Source organism: Solanum tuberosum, unplaced genomic scaffold (assembly GCF_000226075.1).
Source record: "Solanum tuberosum cultivar DM 1-3 516 R44 unplaced genomic scaffold, SolTub_3.0 scf00148, whole genome shotgun sequence".
NCBI lineage: Eukaryota > Viridiplantae > Streptophyta > Magnoliopsida > Solanales > Solanaceae > Solanum > Solanum tuberosum.
Genome location: NW_006239071.1, coordinates 1,135,585 through 1,158,895, shown reverse-complemented (window position 1 = coordinate 1,158,895; position 23,311 = coordinate 1,135,585). Strand labels below are relative to the sequence as shown.

Here is a 23,311-nt window from a genome sequence, read left to right as displayed (position 1 = left end):
AAAAAAGCCCCCCCCCCCCCCCTACTTAATTCCTATCTAATAAGGTTGAATAAGATTTAGATTAGTCTCGTTAAATTTGTTCTCGATGATTCATTCATTCTCAAGGCTCAAACTCCACTATTAAAAAATGTATTTCCTACGACATCCATCCATAATTGGCTAGTTAGAAATGTTTCTGTTAAACTTTCTTTCGAAAATTCTATATATTTGTCGGTGTTTTGACAGGAACGTCGATTAAATCACATTTTTTGTAGTTTCGAAGACAGATTTAATTAAGGGTAGAGAAATCTCATCCCTCTCACCAAAATGTTTGGTGGTTTATTTTAAGTCTTCAATTTGTTTTAAAATGTTTAGACCTTCTATCTTTCTTGTTTATTTATTTTTAAAATTAAATATAAAATATAGAGGATAATTAGTTTTGAGGTTTAATTTATTGTCATTAAAGTATAACAGTTAGTGGTTTATGCCTTCATATATTCCCATTAACAGAGTTTAAGGGGCTACATTACCTTACTAGAAGTGGAGTTAATATAACCTTTGGGATTAGAAGAACTAATTAAAGTTGTTAAGCAAAAGTAAGTAATCAAACATCACTCTCCAATAAGGTTTAATGTGGAGTTTAATTAATTATATATTAAGTCAAGCAATAAGATGAAGTTATTATTTTATATTTGTGTTCAAGCAAAACATATTAATCATAAGATATAATAAGAGCACTTTAGTTTTCTAGCTAATTGGTTGAAGAGGAAAAACATTTTATACTCAAGTTATAATTATTTTGGTGTTTGACTAAAATTTGGATTCGTACGGATTCTGGTATCTCTGCATTAAGACTCGATTAGATTCGAATTAGGGTAGAAAAATTCCATATTATAGGAGGCAATCTTTAGTCAAGGATAAACGAGTACTTACCACTCTACTATAATTTTTTACGATTAACTTCTTATGCCTCGAGATCTGTGCTGGCTTCTAGTAATAGATAAATTATTGTATATTATATAGTTTCGTGTATTGCAAAATTAATCCAATACTATTGGATTTGCAAGTCAAATAAATACAACGTCTAAGTTTTTGTTTTGTATATCTTCTGGCATAATTTTATTTTCAAAAAATAAACTTGGCCAATTAGAACTAAGTGAATAATATAATCATTTTATGAACTAATTAGGAGAAAGTAAAATTGAATATGCTCGTAGTAATTAATTTGAAACATATCAAACATACGTCTTGATATTACGTGCATTTACATAATAAACCAATTCATTTGTTCCTGAGTAGCATTTTTAAAAGAGACTCCTACTTCTTTGGTGAATATCTTGGTAGAAGATATGATTTTTTGAAACTGGAGTTTATTAGTTTTTAACTAAGTACGTAATTCAACAAGAAATTTTCTTACCTGTCCAATTTTTAATGAATTAAGATAGCCATTTATTTCGATATAAAAAGTACATTTCAGAAAATCAAAATCAAAGATAATTATTTTTTTAGCTAAAACAATAGTTAAAATGATACTAATGATCACATTAGATCAAAATTGGTTAACGGGAAATTAAATATTTCAAAAATGGTAAATCTCAGTGGTTCTCTTGTTCCCATGCATCTTTGTTACATAAAATTTTACGTAATTAAATTCAAATAGCAATATTTATATCATTATAAGTCATTTTAGCCCATAGATACTTACGCTAATTGTATTATTAAAATAAACTTCTCAAGTGTTTTCATGACACCTTGTTTGGTTGGTTGTTATATTCATAATGTATTGTATTATTAATTTAAATACAATATTTGTTTTGATTGTTACTTAAATTTTATTGTAGCGTATCGTTTAAATTCTCTCATTTTGTGTAATGATCAATTTGCTCTAATCACATCTATCATTACCTTAATATTTCATTCTTATCTTATTTTAATCTTCATCTACCTTTAATTTTCATATGTACTAGTAGCTCTACCTCATTTAATTTATTTTTTTATAGATTTATCATTCAAACTGTAGATGAATGACATTATATAACGATAGAGAACGAAACAATCTATCAAAACATCATATTTATTAAAACAATACAATATAAAATAATACAACACAATACAATATACAATAATGCGTAATTAACACCATATACCATTTTGTGTTCGAATTCTAAATCCACGAGACGTTACTGGATGGTTCTGATCAATAGAACGGAGCGTAACGAGCATAAAGATTTAAACACACGTGATGTCACATTTTCCTATATATATCAACTTAAATTATTAAACATAAAACATTTTTTTCCAAAATAAAATAAAAATATGGTATATTTTTTTTTTTTTAGTTGCATATAAATAGCTAGCCATATCCATCTCTTTATCAACAAGTTCATCAAATCTCTCTCTATATAATTGAAGCCGTAGATTCGTCTTCCCGCCTGAACTTTCTCGTGAAATTCGTCTTCCTTCCCGACTTTCTTATTCATAGTAAAATCAATCGAATTCTCGAGAAAAGTTCTGTTCAATACAATATATACATCAAATTAATCAATCAAATTACAATCGAAAACTTCAAATTTTGAATTTCGTATTACGAGAGAGTAAATTGGGATTGAATTGATTGATTATTAATATGACGAGAGGTGAGGAAGTACTGGAGATAGACATTAATGGAGGTCGAGCAGAGTATGAAATAGAAGATATGAGAGATAAGATGGAATCTTCTAGAGGAAGTCGATTTAAACTCAGCGAAAACGATCTCGTCGGAGTTGATTTGCTTAGTCGCCGGAGAAGAAAAATTAGCCGGGAAAGTTTACTCAACGGACTTAAGGATCTCTCACAAGGCTTCGTTATTCATCCTGATAACAGGTCCGTTCAGCTAATTCTCTCTACAAGCGCGCTTAACTTTCTCTCTCTAAAACTTAACTTTTTCTCTCTACTGTAATGCTACAACGGTGAAAACGTGATAATTTTAACTACTTTTTTCTATGCTTGTGAAATTATAGTCGTCAATTAGAAAAGAAAACCGTTATTTAACTACTTTTTGAAATCTAATTCGTACTTACTATATATAGATAATTATATATTAGTTTAGTTTTTGCCTTTTTCTTTTTGTTATAACGAGATTTTTAGATTATTTGTGCGCATTTCCACTAGTTTTAGTGGTATCTGTTGTCTTTCATCAACACACGAATCAGATAACTCTGTTTACTAAGATTTTTTGACTTTGTTGGATCTCGTGATTTTCATTGACTACTAAATCATACTCTTCGAGTGTTATATATAATTCATTTTTGGCAATACTATTTTACTTGGCCTTATTTGATATTTATGTTTTCCAATTTTGGATATGCACAAACAGACAATTAAACTTATACAAAGGGAAACAAATAGACACATAAGTCTTACATGACGTCCTACATGTATTATATCACGTAGAACATGTGTGTCTACTTGTTTGACTTTATACAAGTGTAAGTATCTGTTTTTCTGTATATAAAGTTGGAAGATATAGATATCAGCTCAAACCAAGTTATTAAAGAACACAATTAAATATATTAATTATGCGTTAAGATATTAAGTAAATCCATTACATGCATTATCTGTATATTTATCATACTCCTTTTATTCCAATTTATTCATTTTACTTTCCTCTTCGTGTTGAAAATAAATTAAAATTTAGGGATACATTCATATATATGGCGTCTAATTATGTTTTGGAGAAACTACTAAGTAATTGGTTTAGGAGAAATGCTGACTAATTTGACCTTACATATGACGTTTCTATAAGTAGCAAACCAATATTGACCACATGAACAATTTTGAGTGGTTATATTTGGAACATTTGGTCAGGAAAATCCAAAATTATATTATTAGTTGGATAATTAATATCACTATTACAAAAAAGGCAACATTTCGATAAAAAAAACTTATGGTCAAATTCGTTAAAATTTGGCTCGTCGAAAATAAATAAATTTACTTTTTAAAAAAAAATATGAATATTTCTTTCTATGCTACATAATCATCAGCAGACATACATGTTCAACTGTCTAACTGAAAGCAATTGTCGTAAATTTTGGGCATAGTTGTACTATAAATTTATGGTGACATCTGATAGGTTGAAAATGACATCCATCATTCCACCGTTTTTAATTAAAAGTTTCAGATTCGAGTTCTAGAAATAAAAAAATATTAATATAGTCGTGTTTCCCTACTTAATGAACCTTCATGATGAGAATTGAGATTAGTCGGGATTCCAAAATGGATACTGAACAATGAGTGGAAAATTGAGCGCAAGGAGATTCATCACTTGAATATACAGTATTTTTAGATATATATATATAGTAGATGTCAAATCTTCTTGACTTCTTCGTATGTTTACTTTTTAAATTTTTTGAATCCGTTTATGAAAATTCTGGAACTGCCAACAACAACATACAAGTAGAGAGACTGTTTTCGATATAGACCCTCATTAAGTAAAACATAAAAATTAGGACTAATTTATGAAGTTTTTTCTAAAAGAAGAAACAATGTTTTCTTTACTATATCTTACTAATTATTCTAGATAAATGGATATTATAGTAACTAATTATATTTGCCCAAATATTGATGGACAAAGTTTTTCGATAACTGTGTTGATGTAAGATAGCAAATACTCAATGAAATAGTTTTTCCACCTTTCATCACAACCTTTTTTGTGTTTTAAAATTCTATACTATTCAAGATTGTGTACAAAGATGAACAATCAAAATTTTGATGCAGGTGGTACAGGATGTGGGAAAATTTCATCCTTATATGGTCAATATATTCATCATTTTTCACACCAATGGAGTTTGCTTTCTTCAATGGATTACCAAGGAAACTATTTCTCTTAGACATTTGTGGTCAAATTGTTTTTCTTGTTGATATAGTCATCCAATTCTCTGTTGCATATAGAGATAGTCAGACTTACAAGATGGTGTATAAACGAACCCCTATCGCTCTTCGGTTAGTCTTCTTTTCCCATAAGAACAAAATTTTGGCATACAGAGTTATAATGGATGAAGAGTTTCAATATGTATTAGCTGAGTTTTCTTTGGTTTTTGTAGGTACTTAAAGTCTCATTTCATTATGGATTTTCTAGGTTGCATGCCCTGGGATATAATCTATAAGGTACTGCGTTTCATTCCTTATGAGTTATGACGGTCTTTGACTTGATATGGAGTTTAAGATGCTAACCTTTTTTGGCGTATTGTATAAGTGGTAGTGAAAGAACATATAGATGTAATGTTTGAGAAGTTAGTAAATTTGAACTCTTAGCTCTTTTAACCACAATGCTGAGCAATTTGAATTTATCAGGCTGTTGGCAGCAAAGAGGAAGTGAGATACCTCTTATGGATTCGGTTGAGCAGGGCGCGTAGAATTACTTACTTTTTCCAGAAGATGGAGAAAGATATTCGGATCAATTACCTCTTCACGAGGATTGTAAAACTTATCACTGTAGAACTATACTGCACGCATACAGCAGCCTGCATTTTTTACTTTTTGGCGACTACGCTGTCTGAACAACAAGAAGGTTACACATGGATTGGTAGTTTGAAATTGGGAGATTACAGTTATTCAAACTTTAGAGATATTGATCTTTGGACGCGATACACTACTTCAATGTATTTTGCCATTGTTACTATGGCAACTGTTGGTAAGTTTATTCCCCCTTCATTTCAAGTGCTCATCTTTAAAGTTCAATTTCATTGTTGTTTCACGTGCATTTTTCATTCTTTTGGATGTTTGAAAGAGGATACTAGTGATGTTTGCGGAATCTACATAACACGAGTTGTTAGAGAGTGATTTGCTTTAGTTAGTACTCGTTCTTGCAAAGTTAACACAGAATCTTATCATTTTTGTAGAGATTTGTGATAGCAATTTCATTTACTAATAATTTCAGATATCTGTTTTTATCTTACAGGTTATGGAGATATACATGCTGTCAATTTGAGGGAAATGATATTTGTCATGATTTATGTCTCTTTTGATATGATTCTTAGTGCTTATTTGATCGGTAACATGACAGCTCTAATTGTGAAAGGATCAAAAACTGAACGATACAGGGATAAGATGACGGATCTATTGAAATATATGAACAGAAATAGACTCGGAAGGGACATTCGTAATCAAATTAAAGGTCACTTGCGATTACAATATGAAAGTGCTTACACTGATGCTGCTGTTCTCCAAGATATTCCAATCTCTATCCGAGCCAAGGTAAGACAGTGTTCAATTTACTATCATCTCTGATGCATGTTATGTTCCGTTGGTAGTTCCATGACAAACACTTTCAACTTTTTTTTGCAGATTTCCCAGAATTTATATCAGTCTTACATAGAAAATGTTCCTCTTTTTAAGGGCTGTTCCTCGGAATTCATAAGTCAAGTCGTAAGTAACTTCTTTTTGATTGTTCATTCGCAGAACATTCATTATGTGTTCTGCATATTACTGATATTGGATACGGTTAATTTTCTGCAGGTAACTCGAGTTCATGAGGAATTTTTCCTCCCTGGAGAAGTGATAATGGAGCAAGGCAATGTAGTAGACCAGCTATATTTTGTCTGTCATGGTGTTCTGGTATGATATATGTTCTATTTGATGTTCAATTGAAGTTTTCCTAATAAGTCAAGAGTGCTCATTGTATTTTTTGAAAAAATCCAGGAGGAAGTTGGTATAGCGAAGAACGGATCAGAAGAGACAGTGTCACTTCTTGAGCCTAACAGCTCATTCGGAGACATTTCCATCGTTTGCAACATTCCTCAACCATATACAGTTCGTGTTTGTGAACTATGCAGGCTCTTACGTATCGATAAGCAGTCATTTGCCAATATTCTGGAGATTTATTTTCATGATGGAAGAAGAATCTTGAGTAATTTACTACAGGTAAGGGAAATGAGACTCAACCTTTTTACTGAAAATTTAGAAATCGTTTTCTTTCATAACTATCTGGTTTAGTTCATCAACAGAGGGGAGCAATTTACTTACACGATACTTAGTTGACATTCATAAAAAGCATCTAATGAATTATGAGTTCAAACCGTCCCATGTCATCTACCTTCTTTTTTATGTGTTGGTATGAGTCTAAATAGTATTGAATGACAGGGAAAAGAATCTAATCTCCGCGTGAAGCAACTAGAGTCGGATATTGCACTCCATATAGGGAAGCATGAGGCAGAGCTTGCTTTGAAAGTGAATAGTGCAGCTTATCATGGTGATTTGCATCAGCTGAAGAGTCTAATTCGAGCTGGAGCTGATCCAAACAAGAAAGATTATGACGGACGATCACCTCTGGTATGAGTTTATTCAAATGAGATATATACAAAACAAATGATTCCAACAGAATACTGAAGTTTGAACACTGCAAATTTCTCCTAATCAATGTTTGCTTTTAAACAGCATCTTGCAGCATCGAGAGGCTATGAAGACATAACTCTTTTCCTCATCCAAGAAGGCGTTGATATTAATGCTCCAGGTATATTTCTTACGTGAGTCTGCTTCACCTGCAACGATTCCTTGTTCGTTCAAATGTTCATTGTTACTTAATATTGCTATTTACCATATAGATAAATTTGGCAACACACCTCTGCTTGAAGCAATCAAGAGTGGACATGATCGCGTTGCTTCATTACTTGTTAAGGAAGGGGCCTTATTGAACATTGAAAATGCTGGTAGCTTCCTATGTATGGTTATAGCAAAGGGGGATTCAGATTTATTACGAAGGCTATTGTCAAACGGTGTTGATCCAAACAACAAAGACTATGATCAACGAACGCCACTTCACGTTGCTGCTTCTCAAGGTCAATACTCAATGGCAAAGTTACTTTTGGGAGCTGGTGCTTCTGTTTTCTCAAAGGATAGGTACAATTTTAATCTTCATTAATATCTTATCGAATTAACTTCTTGAATGAAACATCATGGTAGCTAATGATGACATGAGTTGAACTTAAACGAAGAAACACATCAGTAAGGAATCATATTGCCGACCTCAACTTGTTTAGGACTACCACATAGTCGTTTCTATTGTTTAAACATCATGGTAGCTCTTGTGTTGAAATTCGACATTGTACAAGCAGAGAGTATCGTGCACGTCTACATTTGTTGAATCTTTTGTCATGTTTCAGATGGGGAAATACTCCAGTTGATGAAGCTAGAGTAAGTGGAAACAAGCAAATGATCAGTCTTTTAGAAGAAGCAAAATCTGCTCAATTATCTGAATTCCCTGATGTTCCACATGAGATCTCAGGTATTACTTCGTGTAATCGAATCAAAGATTTCAACTTTATAGGTTCGGGATGTCATTAAACTCAATGGCCATTTGAGTTACTAGGTTCAAAATTTACAACTTGTCAATATTCAGTATATTTCTTTAAGACATATACAAGGTCCGAGCGCAAAAGCTACTAGATTTGACAATATAGTCTACTTGACATTATTTCTGGTACAATGACAGATAAATTGCGTCCGAGGAAATGCACTGTGTTTCCTTTCCATCCATGGGAGTCTAAAGATGTGAGAAAACATGGTGTTGTCCTGTGGATACCTCAGACAATCGAGGAGCTCGTTATAACAGCATCAGAACAACTCGGTTTCCCATCGGGCTCTTGTATATTATCAGAAGATGCTGGCAAGATTCTTGATGTAGATATGATTGTTGATGGTCAAAAATTGTACTTGATCAATGAATCAACTTGAGTTTTCCTTTTCCTTCATGTAATTCTTGTTGTATCTCTTGTATGTAGCTTTTGTTGTGTTTGTAAATATTTGTTCCACTAAAGTGAAGATGAATAAAATTCTCTTCAAGTTGTAGTTCTATTCCTCACATTATAGTGTATACGATTTTATGTTGCTCGGATTCATCAAAAGTGTTGACGTGCTCATATTTGATCCTCCAAAAGTTTGTGTGGTTTTGGAGTATTGGACATGGTGTGACAACATTTTTGGAGAGTCCGAGCAACATAACGTATGAAAAGGTTCTTCAAAAGTAAGTATCTCCTTGTTAAGGGTGATCTTATAAATCACTTTTGGAGAGCCCCAACAACATAACATTAATTAGTTATACCTTATAGATCATATTTGAAAAGGTCAATCAGAGGCGGAGCTACAATATTATGTACGTGTTCTGACAAGCTGGTAGTTTTTGTTTTTAAATATGTAAAAATATTTAATTGTGAACTCAGTAACTAAAAATCCAAGTGGAATAATAATCTTGACACATTATTAAAAGTATGCTAATCTGCAAAAGGAAGCTTCTTAATCTCATTGCATAGGTCTATGCATGAAGTCAACATGATTGTGACTTGATTAAACTATTCCAATTACACATGGTTTGAAATTTGTGCCACACTTTTATCATCCGTGTCGTTTCAGTAAAAAATTTATTCACACTCAATATTTATGTCAAATTATATTAATTTACTATGAAAACATGAGTTCATTAACGATAGCTTAGTAACAACAGTATATATCACATTGTACTATGTATCATTGAGTTGATGTAAACATGAAAATAAATTTGAACAAGAGAAGCACAATCAGGGGCGGACCTACAGAGGGTCAAGTGGGTTCATATGAACCCACTTCGTTGAAAAATACACCGTATATATATATATATATATATATATTTGATCCGTTTTAAATTTTATATGTATATATAACTTTGAACCCACTAACACAAGTGTGACCCTTGGCAGAGTGGTGAAAAGGGTTTAATTTTCCCAGCCAACCCAAGTTTGAATCCCTGTTGCCACAGTTTAGTTTTGTTTTTTATATCTTGAACCCACTTCGTGAAAATCCTGGGTCGCCACTGAGCACAATGATCAAATTCATAAGCTCATTAAACAAATTTCTGCTTCACTTTTTCAAAACCATATACTATAAGTAATAATTATCACAAGTCTTGCAGTAGCTACCTAACAATCTAAGAGAAAATAGAAAAATTAGTACAAAGAGAAACTATTTATACTTCACGATATTACACTTAATATGCATATGCTTTAAAAATTAAAAAAATTACAAGAAATAAGAGACTCCACAAGGAGTAGTTTTGAATTTTTGATCCCGCTGAACAAAATCTTTTTAAAATGACATATATTATCTATCGGACATAAATTCTAATCGTGAGTGTACATACAATTAATTTTGCTTATAAGGCAAGACTTCAAAACATTTCAAGAAGTTACAGATAATAAAGATAGTACTTGGACATGACACAATTGAGCAACTCAGATTTGTCTATGAGTCAAATCTTACGATCAATTGAGTAGGTTCGAGCTCTTGCCTGATAGACAAAACTAATTTATGTCTACAACTTACGTCCGACGGGCAACAAAGATCATTTTTAATTTTCTCTTGAAAATCTCATGCCCCTTTGATGTGTTGAACTTGTTGAAAATGTTTTTGAGCTGCTACATTACTAGAATTTGCTATATCATCATTGATTTCCCTATCAATTGATTGTGTATTATCATTCTCATGATTTTCATTAATAAAACTCTCATGACAAAGAAATATGAAAAGGGTGTTCATAAAACAACCCAAAATTGGAATTTTTGATAGAACATATGTAGTTTGTTGAAGATTCATGGTGATTTTTACTCTCAAAATGAAAATTTGTAAAATGTTTTTTGTTGAATGAAAAATTAAGGCAAGTGTTTTTCTTGAATATTGTGAAGAGAATTGGATTAATTTATAGATGGAATTATTGGTGGGACCAAAAAAAAAGTTTGAAATATGGTCCATTAATTTTCTTAATTTACTTGGTAAACAAGTCCAACTTTCTTGTGACTTTTCAACCTTTTTTTTTGTAAAGTATATTTTTATGTTTGGTAACAATAACTTAATTTTAAAATACTTATTTTACTTTTAATAAAATAATTTTAGTCACACAAATATTAATAATTTCTTTTATACTATAAATTTAAGATTTTTTTTTCTTTCTTAAATTTCATGTCAAATTAAACTATATCATATAAATTACACTGAGTGATTCAAAATGTGAGGCAAAAGATAAAAAGTCAAATTGAGGTGGCCACTAATATCTTTTTTTCCAAGTATTAAAAAAAAGAGGTAAGAAAATGACAAAAGAAAGTGGGACGTGGTCATTTGGGTACCAAGCAAATTAAGTAAAATAATGGACTATGCTTTCGAATTTTAGTAAAATAAAATGCAGAGGAATTTTTCGATCGATAAGAGCATTATATGATACACGACTTTTTAAAATTAAAAATAAAATTTTGAGCATTTTGATTCGCTTCGTTAACGTGTGCTTCATATTAAGGCTATTAGATATACATTTTATACTAAATAATTTATATTTTACTTTATCGTATAAAAATTTAAAATATTTTTATCCATATATTTGTCATTCGTGATTTATAATTGTTAGTCTTGAACGTGTATATATATATATATTAATATATTTTTTTCTCCATTTATCTTTTTGAGTTAAACTCTTGCTTTATTTACGCATAAAGCCCAATAGACCTTAGAGGTTTGTTGTGTTTTTCGCTTTTGATAACACGGATCTTCAACAATCAATTTCTATGGTGGGGTTACGAAGAAGTGGAGATATGTGTCCAAATCTTGATAGATAGAGTTATCTAGTATATGTGTTGATGAGAAGTAACAGTTATCTGATGAAATTAGTTGAGATGTAGATAGACTTAGCCCCTAGGCCTACACATTATTTTTAGAAGTAAGATCTTTTCCCTTGTTTCAACACAACAATATATCTGGTGTAATACGATAAATTGGGTGTAAGAAAAATAAAATGTACAGACTTTACCTCTACTTTTGCTAATAGAGAAATTATTTCGAATAATATACCCTATTTCCTTTCCAAGATATACCTCCTCAATTTAACAACATGTATTAGTGTGTCATCACAACTTAGTAATTTTAATAATTTTCACAAATTATGAATTCGTGTTTATAAAATAAAATAAAAAATATAACTTAAAATATTTAAATTATATGTCCAAACAAATTACAACTTAAATTAGCTATATTTCAAATCAATGAAGTCCAAACGACACCTAAATATATACATGGACAAGGCCTAGCTTCACTCTATGTTGTTTTTCCCAATTCATTTCTCCCTCTGGCGACTGAGATTCAAGATACTCAAAAGGGTATTTTTTATTTTTTAGCGAATGAATTGAGCTACTAAGATTCTTGTGTTTGTTGCATTTATATAGCTTTTTTTTGCTTTTTTTTATGAGTTGAAATGAATAAATTATTGTTTTTCCTTATTGTTAAAGATGATGAATGATAAGAGCTTAGAAGAAGAAGATGCAAATATAATGTGATTCTAGGTTTCTACTTTTTTGAACTCACAAATGTATTTGTGGAGTATTAATGGAAGGTGTTTATGTTGTTCGGACTCTTAAGAAATGTTGTTGAGCCGAAGGTCTATTAGAAATAGACTCTCTACCAACCTCTAAGGTAGGGTTTAAGGTCATAAGGTCTGCATATACCTCTAGCCCCCTCAAACTCTACTTTGTGGGATTACACTGAATATGTTGTTGTACTCTTAAAAATTGTTATAGGGTTTGTATCAATCCTCCAAAAGTAGTGATCACTCTGCTTCGATTTGTTTGTATTACTTACCTTTTTAGTTCATTTAGAAAAAAAATGTCTCTTTCTTTTTTTGACTTCTCTTTAATTCTAATTTTTCCATATGACATGTTTAAGACACAAATGAAAGGACATTTTGATACATTTTACATATCTTTAGTTTAAGATCACACGATTCAAAAGTTTTCTTTTCTTTCTGATTCACCGAGTCAAGTCAGAACAAGACAAACAAATTGAAACGGAAGGAGCACATTTTTGGTAGATTCGACATGGTGCGACATCATTTTTGGCGAGTCCAAGTAACATAACTTGTAAGAGTGCAACTATACATGGATTTGTTTGTTGGTGCATATCCATGTTATTATGGCAAGGCAAATTAGAATCAGTATAACATAGATATTAAGAGGAAGTAGTTGTATGAATCATACAACATACAGTATGATGTCAACTAGAATACACCTTTATTTCTTATGTAGAATGTGAAAATAGTTCTGTTCTGATAATTTGGAGATCACTTACTTTGCTTATTTTCTACAGCTTCTTGGTGATTATTAGGATGCCTCTTAAGGGAAGAAGGCATTGTCGAAGTTTACCTCCTGACATCCTTAGCAACCTTCCTGATAATATAATCGATGTCATTCTTATGCGTTTGCCTTGTAAAGATGCTATGAGGACAAGCATATTATCAAAGAAATGGAGGTATCATTGGTGCAGACTTACAGAATTGACGCTTGATCAATCTCATTGGAGTACAAAAGAGGATTTACTAGATCCTACTTTTAAATTTTCGAAGATTGTTTACCAGCTTTTAACCCTTCATGAAGGACCTATTAATAAGTTTACCATCAACATTGTTGAGTTGAGAAGCTGTCCTGAGATTGACTTCCTCATATATTTCCTCTCGAGGAATGACATTCAACATCTTGTTCTTCACCTTCCACGGAATGAAGATGAAGCATACAAATTGTCTTCACTTTTCACATGTTCGCAGCTGAGGCATTTAACTCTTGATAATTGTTTAATACATCCTCCCTCGAGGTTTCAAGGATTTGATAGGTTAATCACCTTGGAACTATGTAATGTCACAATCTCTTCTGAATTGCTCTGAAGTTTAATATCTCATTGCTTGAGAAGTTGGTGCTGGAAATCTCTGAAGTTCCAATTTTAGATACAATAGAAATTAATGCCTCTAAGCTGAAATCCTTTGATTTCTCAGGCTGTATAAGTTTTATCTGTCTAACGAATGTCCCTCTTTTGACAAAAGTATCTCTGTACTTATATGAGGGTTCTTCAATGGAGGCACAGAATGTTTATTTTGTGAAGTTTTTCGAGTCTTGTTTTGCTCTCGAGCACCTCCTCTTCAAGTTCTGTGTTTTTGACCAGGTAGTTGTTGCTTTATGACTTGAGTTGAAGTAATCTATCATGATCTTCAGAGCAAAAGTATATTTGAAGTTGAAATTAATAGATGGAAACAAATGTTGATGTAGTAGTAGTAGTAATATAACATTGTGTTTTGATGTGAATGTCTGTTTGGGAACATGAGCATTTCTGGATGAATGTTTTGATTAGTTTGTTTTGCTTGCCAAGTTCCCAGTCTCTGTTCATGAATTATTTTGTTGAATGTGACATGCTCATGATTTGATACTATGGTGGTTTATTTCAATATTATGTTGTGTCACAATGTGTTGATTCTCCGCAATATGTCGATACTCCACCTGAACTGATAATTGAGGTGTGAAACTACGACAAAAAAAAGATATTTCAGGTGTGGTTTAAGGTGAGGAAACACACTATCAATTTTTTTCTTGTTTTATTCACGTGGCTCGAATACAAAATCTTTGATTAAAAGTGAAATGATCCCATGAGCCATTTCAACAACAAATTAATTCAGAGGGGCTTGAGATTATTAACCAGTTGCTTTGAAGATAAAAATAACCTTTAGCAGAAATATAGTCGTATAGTCATGTGATAGGGTCACAAATTCAACCTGAACTCAAAATATATATAGATTTTAAGAATATAATTGAACTCTCATGTTGATCCAAATAATCATATATAAATGATAAATCTCCATGCCAAACATCCAATAAATAACATATTATCAATAAGAGATGCAATGATGGAACATTTATCCCGCCTTAATCAGAGATCTTGAATTTGAACCACGAATCCAAATTAGTAAAGCTAGTGGGCACTCAATGGTTAAAACCAAAATAAAAGAACAAATAACATATACTACATAGCATTAATTTTTTTTAATAAAAGAAGCTTCATAACACTTTAGATTTAAAGGAAAACCAATACTAATGCCTTTAGTTCTTCAACAATGGAGCATGAAAAGTGCAGAGCTCTACCTCCATTTGTTGGGTCCGAAAGAAGCATTAGAAGGCGCGTTACTCGCGCTTTGGAGGCTAACAAACCTACGTAAACTAGGTGAACGACCCAAAATCGAGTCATTACACAAAGAGTAAAGAACAAACACACCCCAGATAACATTGAAAATAAACAACCACAGTGCAGATTCATATCCAAGCCTCAGATCTCTTTATCAAGCCAAAAACATCCATACCCCCGACTCGTTTTCATTTCCTTTCTAGCTGACATTCAACTTTAGCTTTACCTGATACCCGCTGAAATGTTGTTAACTCTGCAAGTATCTTGACACCTTTTTCTTCGTCTACCAATTGTAGGTCGGGCTCAACTAGCATTTTCACCAGCATCGGAGATTTGGCCAATAGAAGCTTGATAAGCGCCATGTCAAGCTTTGTGCCTATTATTCCTACAACCTTAACCATCTTAAGGTAATTCAATGTCACATCTGAGAAGCTCGCAGAAACTTCATTAACTTTATTATCTGATTCTATAGACACCTAAGAAAGATAAAGAAGGTTGAAGATCTAATGAGTATGAGAATAAGTCACGATAACGTACGAACAGCAGATACAAAAGAAAAAGAGAAACATAAACATCATAAATAACCTGCACTTCAAGATGTTGTAAACATGGGGAGCTTCGTATCAAGCAAAGAGTGCATGAAAGATCAGTTAATTCATCCAGTGATACGTAAAGGCGTTTAAGATTGTTAAGAGCAGAGGAAAGCCTTCTTGGTACTGAAGCAGTCAAAAACTACAAAGAAAACGAAAAACCAGGATGACTCGAAGCCTAAAAGATGAAAATGTAAATATACCAATTTTAATGAAACTGCATCGGCATTAATATGAAGTTCTGAAGCAACATTTACCTGGAAACTTCCGTATTCCAAGTGGAGATGCTCAAGAGAAAGAAGCGGCTGAAAAAAATTGTCAAGATCACATTTTTCTGATTCCTCAAAAGATTCTCCATAGAAAAGAGAGAGTTTTGCAAGATGCGGAGAATTTTTTAAGGAGATATATTTTATACAGCCTAAGAAGTCGAAGGATCTCAACTTGGGAGCTCTAATTTGAAAGTGGTTCATGGAATCAAAGAATTTCAACACTAGCTTCTCAAGCAATGGGCTAGAAGAGATTAAACTTTCTAGTGATCTGGAAGAAATTGATACATGACACAGTTCCAGGCTAATTAACATATTGAACCCTTCGAAGGCCGGTGGAGGACATATTTGACAATTTTGGAGGGTCAAGTGACTCAACTGCAAACACGTGAAAAATGATGAAGGCAGTTTGAGTCGGTTCCACTCTGAAAATTGAAGAACGAGATGCTGAATGCCTTTCCTAGAGAGGAAATGTAACAAGCTGCAAATCTTAGGATACTTTTTCAGTTTAGACATGGAAAGGGTGAAATGAGTAATTGGTCCTTGATGAAGGGTCAAAATGTTGTACATAATGGTTGTAAACCTAATAGAAGGAGATAGTAAGTTATCTGTCGTCTTCCAAAGTTCATCATCAAGCGTCAACTGTGGAAGTTTGCACCACTTGTACCTCCATTTCTTCGATAAGATGCTTGTCCTCACAGCATCTCGCAAAGGCAAAGGCATCAGAATGGCATTGATAACATTCTCAGGTAAATCGGTAATCTCAGGAGGCATCGTACAACACCAGTAGTAATCTGCAAGAAAATAAACAAGAGCACAAAGTTAAGTAATCTCCAATTATTTGCATATAGTAAACAGACGACAGTGATCCATCTCCTCTAAGTATCAATGAATTGCATTCTTTAGAGCAAGAATACCTTTCTACAAATACTTCAAGAATACAGACTTGTTATCGGAAAGGAAAAGTCAAACACATACACGAGAATCATAGTCCCTTTTACCAGCATTTGGTAAATTTCACTCTTAAAATCAGCTCAGTAATTGTTCCACAGCTTTAGCTGGATTTGACATCAAATCAGCTACTACTAGATTCCCGAAGACCTAACACTTACATTAGTATAACCTAAATATCAGGTTAAATTCTATTATATATTACCAATAAAGGAAATGTACCATAACTCAGCTCACCTAAAAGCAGTTAAAAGAAAAATTTTCAGCTTACCAAGACCTAGGATTTTTGGTGAAGATCAAAGAGGTGGAGTTACCTTTTCCCGAGATTGTTGCCAAATGCCCTTCTTTAAGTACTTTTGCCTAGGGTCTGTTTTATTCTTTTCCTCACCCAAGGATGTAGCCTATTGGATAGTAAAGGTGAGACGAAAACCATAGGTGATTAGGTTCAAATCTAGATTTAGGTGATTTCAATAGAGTTTACAAGTTCCAAAGAAATAGTCAAGGCACAAAAGTAAGCCAGGGTAACACCATTTAAAGATGGGAAGAATAACTCCCTGTCTCGTTTCTAATTCAATTTTTTTATGATAGTCCAAATCCCCACTCAATTCACTAGTCATGGTGTTTTTGTAATCCAAGAATTTTCCATATTGATTTCTTTAAATGGTGGTGTTTGGACCAGCTTAAGCACGTCTCCATTACTCCACTCACCACCCCACTCACAACCCACACGTACCGGGTAGCTCCCTGTCTCATTTCTAAAATAAATCCAATTCCCCACTCCATACAATAGTCTAGGTGTTTTTGCAATCCAAGAATTTTCCATGTTGTTTCCTTTAAATGGTGGTGTTTGGACCAGCTTAAGCACATCTCGACTACTTCATCCCAACCCACAACCCACAACTACCGGGTAACTCCATCCGCCCGAGCTTAAGTACATCTTAACTATTCCACCCACCACCCCACAACCCACAAGAACCAGGTAACTCTATCCACCCAAACTTAAGCACATCATGACTATTCCACCCTCAACACAAAAGTATCGAGTAACTTTGTCCACCCATTCTTGGACAAAATGAGAAAAAACCATTGGTTCTTTATTTTTTTAATTAGAAATTTCCATATAGCACTTCTCTATAATCATTTACTTCCACAAAGATTCAATTTTTATTGACTTAAAGAAAGAACACAAGCACAAACCCAAAGGAACCAACAACTAAAACAGAAGTAAATTTTCTGATATAAAAACACACAATAAACGCATATATAATAGAAGAAGACTTATCGTTTACCAAGCAAGAAGATTGCTGATGATATAAAATCCAAAAAAGATTGAATCTTTGCCTCTCTTCTCAAAAACCCTTGTGACTACTCCTCTTCTTTAGCTCTTTTAGGGCAAAATATTTGTACTTTCTTCTGATTTATTCGGGGAGAAATAGGGGAGAGAGAGACTTCAATTTTAAGCCACGTGTCCATTTGTGGCAAATTTACACTTTTAGCCTTGTTTTGTGCTCACTTCTTATTTTTTGTGCTTACTGTCTTGTAACATAAATTTATATTCCGACGAAATTCGCCATTGTCGCCGCCGGCCAGAACTTCGATTTCGAGGCTTGAGGTAAAGTCATTAACTAATCAATTGATATTCTTCATTATTTTTGAGTAATGAAGACAATATATATATCGAATTTCAGATGAAAGTTTGCCCCTTTTGTTCTTCTCAAAATCTCATTTGCTTGTTGGTTGCTTTTGCCTATTCCTCCCTCTGTATCAATTTGTTCGTCTTATTTTGAGTTGACACGTAGTTTAAGAAAGTAAATAAAACTTTTTAAATCTTGTGGTACTAAATTAAATATGTTAAAAATGTAGCAAAATGCTCTTCAATCCTGTGGCAAATGTTGACAGTTCGAAGGGAAGAGTGAAAGAAACATTCTTTTTGAAACAAATTAAAAAGAAAAGTAAGTTAGTGATGTCAAATTCACATTGTGGTTTTGAATTTTGATGTTTTGGTTTTTTAGTTTCTACTTAGAAACACGACGCAATGAGGATAGTTTTAGTAAGCACATAGTTGTTGAAAAATGCCTTGAATCTTCTGAACCTGAATGTAGTCATGATTTATGAGTTTTTGTACTTATCTCAGACGAATGCTTGTTGAGTCCTCTTCATCTGCTTGTTTTTTTTTACTTCCAAAAATCGCATATTTAGGTGTATTGAGAGCATAGTGTTACCTGAAATTGAATGTAAGCTTTTAAAAACCCTGAATCTACTGAAGACATTTTGTTAGTGTTTAACTTATCAAAGTCTATCAAAGATAATGAATCAAATAGTTGGTTTTAGGAGAGTTGGTAGCTGTTGGATTTTCTGAGAATGTTCTTAAGAGTTTAGGATGATAATTTGCAAAAGGCTACAAATTTTATTCATAACGAGTAGGGAAATTTAAAGAAACACCATAATAGCTCCAAGGCATCACATCATAATTCTACATGCTAATCATCCTCTTCGCTATCATGTGCTACTTCAATGTCATTCTCTTCTTTGTGTGGATTTCGACCCCAACCATAATCATCATAATTAAGTCCAAGGTTCTCCGCAAGCACTCTAATCGCTTGGCTATGGTCGATAAAATTGCTCACTTTACTTGACAACAATATGGTCTCCCTATAGTTGGATAATAGTTTAACGTTTCTGTCAAATGCTTTGGGAAGTCCTTGCCACTGTTGAATAGTTAGGTATAATGGACCAGAAGAGTCGTGATGCAATTTTTCGTTCTCCAATAGAGCCCAATACTCTTATTGATCTCCTATCTAAAACTTCATGTCTTCCAATGCATGAAACCTAACAAGTGACTTTTCTATTTCAAGAGTTTCTTTATACGAAAGCTGAATTACTGTCTGTCTGTCCATGTGTTTCTGTTGGCAATTGAGTGAAACCGTATAAGGAATATCAGCTTCCATGTCATGAAATGGCAAGCCTCTGTAGCAACAAGCATTTCCACTTGGGGTATGCCAAAAAATATGATTCGGTTTTCTGTTCTTTTGATTTTATCCCTTTAGACCCACAAATGTATTTTGTTAAGTATTGATGGAAGGTGTTCTTGCTGTAAGAATGATATTAATGGATATTAAGCTCTGTTATATGTATAGTAGGGGTGTGTGGAATTATCCCGTATGGGTATGTCTAAGTTTTTTTCATAGATTTTGAATAATCGGCAAGAAATATTCATGCTCGGTATCATACCCGTTTGACATGGGTATCTCAAGGAAAATTATATATCCAAATAACATAGATATCAAGAGGAGATAGTTCACAGATGCAATACTTAATATCAAGAACAATTGTACTCCCTCCGTTCCCATGTCTTAGTTTGACTAGGCACGGGGTTTAAAAAATAAAGAGAGACTTAATGTGTCTAACGTACTAAAATGTCTTTTGAATCTTGTGGTTATAAACTTGTCATGTAGGATATTTGAACTGTCAACTCACTAAATATAGAAATGGACACTCTTTTTGGGATAGAACAAAAACAAAAGTAAGACACTTAAATTGGGACGGAGGGAGTGTATTTTCGTTTAGCCTTTGGTGCAACATTGCTCCCTTTGATGTAAATGATAGTAACACCATTGTTGACTTTCTTAGATCATTACACAACTTGTGATGTTTGCACATTTTGGTTGTAACTTTTGCTCACCATTTCCTTTATGCTGGTATTATAATAAAAGTTCCTCATAATCTGTGAAAAGAAAAAAAAAAGAGATGTTGACTGTTTTATTTTCAACTAGAATGCATCTTTACGTCTTATGTTGATTTGACAATGTGAATAGTTGTTCTGTCTAGATAGTTTGTAGATTCCTTACTTTGTATTGTTGTTTATTTTCTATGGGTTTTTGGTGATTATTGTTATAAGTGATCCTTCTGTTCTTGTGTTGATTAGATTCCTTACTTTGTATTATTGCTTATTTTCTACAGGTTTTTGGTGTTAAGTGTTACGTGATGCCTCCTAAGGGAAGAAAGCATTGTCGAAAGTTACCTCCCGACTTCCTTAGCGACCTTCCTGATAACGTGATCGATGTTATTCTGATGCGTTTGCCTTGTAAAGAAGCTGTGAGGACAAGCATCTTATCAAAGAAATGGAGGTATCACTGGTGTAGAATTACAGAGTTGACTCTTGATTCACATCTTTGGGAAACAAAAATGGATAAGCTATACCCTACAGTCAAATTTACGAAGATTATCTACCAGATTTTGTCTCTTCATGAAGGACCAATTACTAAGTTTAGCCTCGACATTGCTGTTCTGAAAAGCTGTCCTAATATTGACAACTTCATACATTTTCTGTCTAGGAATGATATTCAACAACTTGTTCTTGAGCTTCCATGGGGTAAAATGTACAACTTGCCTTCTTCACTTTTCACATTTTCGCTGCTGAGTCATCTAACTCTTCATAATTGCGTAATACATCCTCCATCGGACTTTCAAGGATTTGATAAGTTAATTAGCCTGAAACTATGTGATGTCACTATCTCTCCTGAATTGCTCGGAAGTTTAATATCTCAATGCCCATTGCTTGATAAGTTGGAGCTGGAAATCTCGGAAGATTCACTTTCAGATGTAATAGAAATTAATGCCCCCAAGCTGAGATCTTTTGATTTCACAGGCAATATAACTTTTATCTGTCTAATGAATGTACCGCTTCTGGCAGAAGTATCTCTGAGCTTATATCAGGGTTCTTCTATGGAGGCAGATAATTTCTTTTTTGCAATGTTTTTCGAGTCGTGTACTTCTCTCGAGAGACTCTTCTTGCACTTCAATGGTTCTGAGGTAGATAATCTTTCATTACTTCATTTTTAGAGCTTTAACATATGGAATTTCTTTTGGGCTGACTCATCTTGAATTTTGGTATTATTTTTTCCATAGATACAGCCTGAAGATGATGACGAAGTAGCTACGAGGCTTCCCTTTGATGTTAACTGTGTCAAATATCTTTACCTACGTTTTCTTTTTCTGGAGGAGTCGTATGACCTCTCACATGTTCTTTGCTGTATAAGAAGCTTCCCATATTTAGAATATCTCGAAATACAGGTTCTTAGTGCTTTGACTCTTTTCCTTCTTTCTAATCTTCTAGTTATTTTTCATACTTGTTAGATCCTGAGTAATCTGAGAAGTGACTTATTGTTATCTTTCTTAGGTTGGCTTTGGAGATGATGGTATTGTAGAATCCCTTGAACTCGAACATTTCACAGATTTGACATTAAATCACCTCAGGGAAATTAAGGTAGAACGCTTTGAAGGAACACCGCCTGAGATGCAACTTCTCAAGCTTTTGTTAGCCAAGTCCCCGGGATTGGTTAGAATGCTAATCGATACATGGATTCCAGATGATACTATTGTATCAAGACCAGGTGCATTCACTGAGGTATCAAAATTTTGGCGTGCAGCGCCTAAAGCACAAGTAGTCCATAAATCATGATCTTTGTCGTTGTATAGTGAGTGCATCACCTAAACCCGAGTTTCTGTAATAAGATACACAGACAGTGAATATCTGTTAAGAACATGAGCATTTCTGGATGAATGTTTTGATTAGTTTGTTTGTAATAACATTAGTCATTACATGTTAAGGAATTTTTACATTTAGTGTCTGTTTCATGATTGATTTTTGGAGTGATAGATTCGTGCGAAAGTAATAGCCTTATGTTATGGCTGCTCCCAACTTACGGGGCTTGCGAGCAGTTCAAATTAGTTGAATCTTTCTTTGTTTCATTTTTTGCTGTTGTGGTTTGCAGTGTGTTGATTCACTGTCTGGTCAATTCAATTTATATTATTTATATAAGTTAATAAAATATTCTCCTCGTTTTAAAATAAGTAATGTTTGTACCTTAGGAGTTAGGTATATCCCTTAAAAAAACTAATCATTCTTAGAAAATAAGGAGTGTTTTTACTAATTTACCCCTAATTAAATGCCTTGGAGAAAGAAATGATTCTTTAATGATGTAAAACATCATGTATTAAAACAAGGGTTATTTTGGAAGAGTACAATCAATTCTTTCTCCTTCTTTTTTTACACGCTTCGTCCGAAGCCTCAGCTAACTCCGAATTGCGCACTCTAGGGTCCATTTGGGGTGTCCGAAGCCCTGACTAACTCCGGATTGCGCACTCTAGGGTCCATTTGGGGGTGACAGTCCAACCATGTTAAGGTGAATCAGTCCCATCACTGCACCACAACCATGTTAGTAGATCAGTTCTTTCTTGAAATCTTAAAATACAAATTATTTTAGAATGGAGAAAGTACCAACTAACCTAATACATGAATCTTACTATTCCCTCCGTCCATTATTACTTGTCCATGTTTGACGTAACATATCCCTTGAGAAATAACAAGTAAAATGATAATTTTACTATATCTCCTCTATTAATTATTAGTCATCTATGATACCGTATTAATAGTACGATTTCATAACAAGAGTAAAATAGACACAATTTCATATTTACTAACTTGACTAATATATGATCTCACCACGAATAATTCAAAAGTACCTTTTCATTCTACCT

At 33.2% G+C, this 23,311-nt stretch overlaps 3 protein-coding genes across 4 annotated transcripts; 2 read left to right on the top strand and 1 right to left on the bottom strand.

The window, feature by feature from the left end:
- The first annotated feature begins 2,389 nt into the window (after window positions 1-2,389).
- Window positions 2,390-8,810, top strand: LOC102582312 (potassium channel SKOR). Its single transcript, XM_006352418.2, has 13 exons — window positions 2,390-2,841; window positions 4,735-4,959; window positions 5,061-5,124; window positions 5,311-5,650; window positions 5,918-6,213; window positions 6,304-6,384; window positions 6,475-6,573; window positions 6,658-6,879; window positions 7,099-7,287; window positions 7,393-7,468; window positions 7,560-7,854; window positions 8,118-8,239; window positions 8,447-8,810. Exons 1-13 carry the CDS (start codon window positions 2,606-2,608, stop codon window positions 8,686-8,688), a joined length of 2,487 nt encoding a protein of 828 aa, XP_006352480.1. The 5' UTR covers window positions 2,390-2,605; the 3' UTR covers window positions 8,689-8,810.
- Window positions 8,811-14,784: 5,974 nt separating this feature from the next.
- LOC102592246 (F-box/FBD/LRR-repeat protein At1g13570-like) lies at window positions 14,785-18,149 on the bottom strand. Of its 2 annotated transcripts, none has more exons than XM_006352367.2 (4): window positions 18,061-18,149; window positions 15,812-16,614; window positions 15,550-15,696; window positions 14,785-15,440 (listed from the first exon to the last, which is right to left on the bottom strand). In XM_006352367.2, exons 2-4 carry the CDS (start codon window positions 16,592-16,594, stop codon window positions 15,153-15,155), a joined length of 1,218 nt encoding a protein of 405 aa, XP_006352429.1. In that variant the 5' UTR covers window positions 16,595-16,614; window positions 18,061-18,149; the 3' UTR covers window positions 14,785-15,152. The 2 variants fall into 2 exon arrangements, with proteins under 2 accessions (XP_006352429.1, XP_006352430.1); XM_006352368.2 differs by having other exon boundaries at window positions 18,054-18,116.
- A 154-nt stretch (window positions 18,150-18,303) lies between these two features.
- LOC102592811 (F-box/FBD/LRR-repeat protein At1g13570-like) lies at window positions 18,304-22,413 on the top strand. The gene is made up of 4 exons (XM_006352369.2): window positions 18,304-18,383; window positions 20,732-21,583; window positions 21,680-21,844; window positions 21,951-22,413. Exons 2-4 carry the CDS (start codon window positions 20,756-20,758, stop codon window positions 22,230-22,232), a joined length of 1,275 nt encoding a protein of 424 aa, XP_006352431.1. The 5' UTR covers window positions 18,304-18,383; window positions 20,732-20,755; the 3' UTR covers window positions 22,233-22,413.
- The last annotated feature ends 898 nt before the right edge of the window (window positions 22,414-23,311 follow it).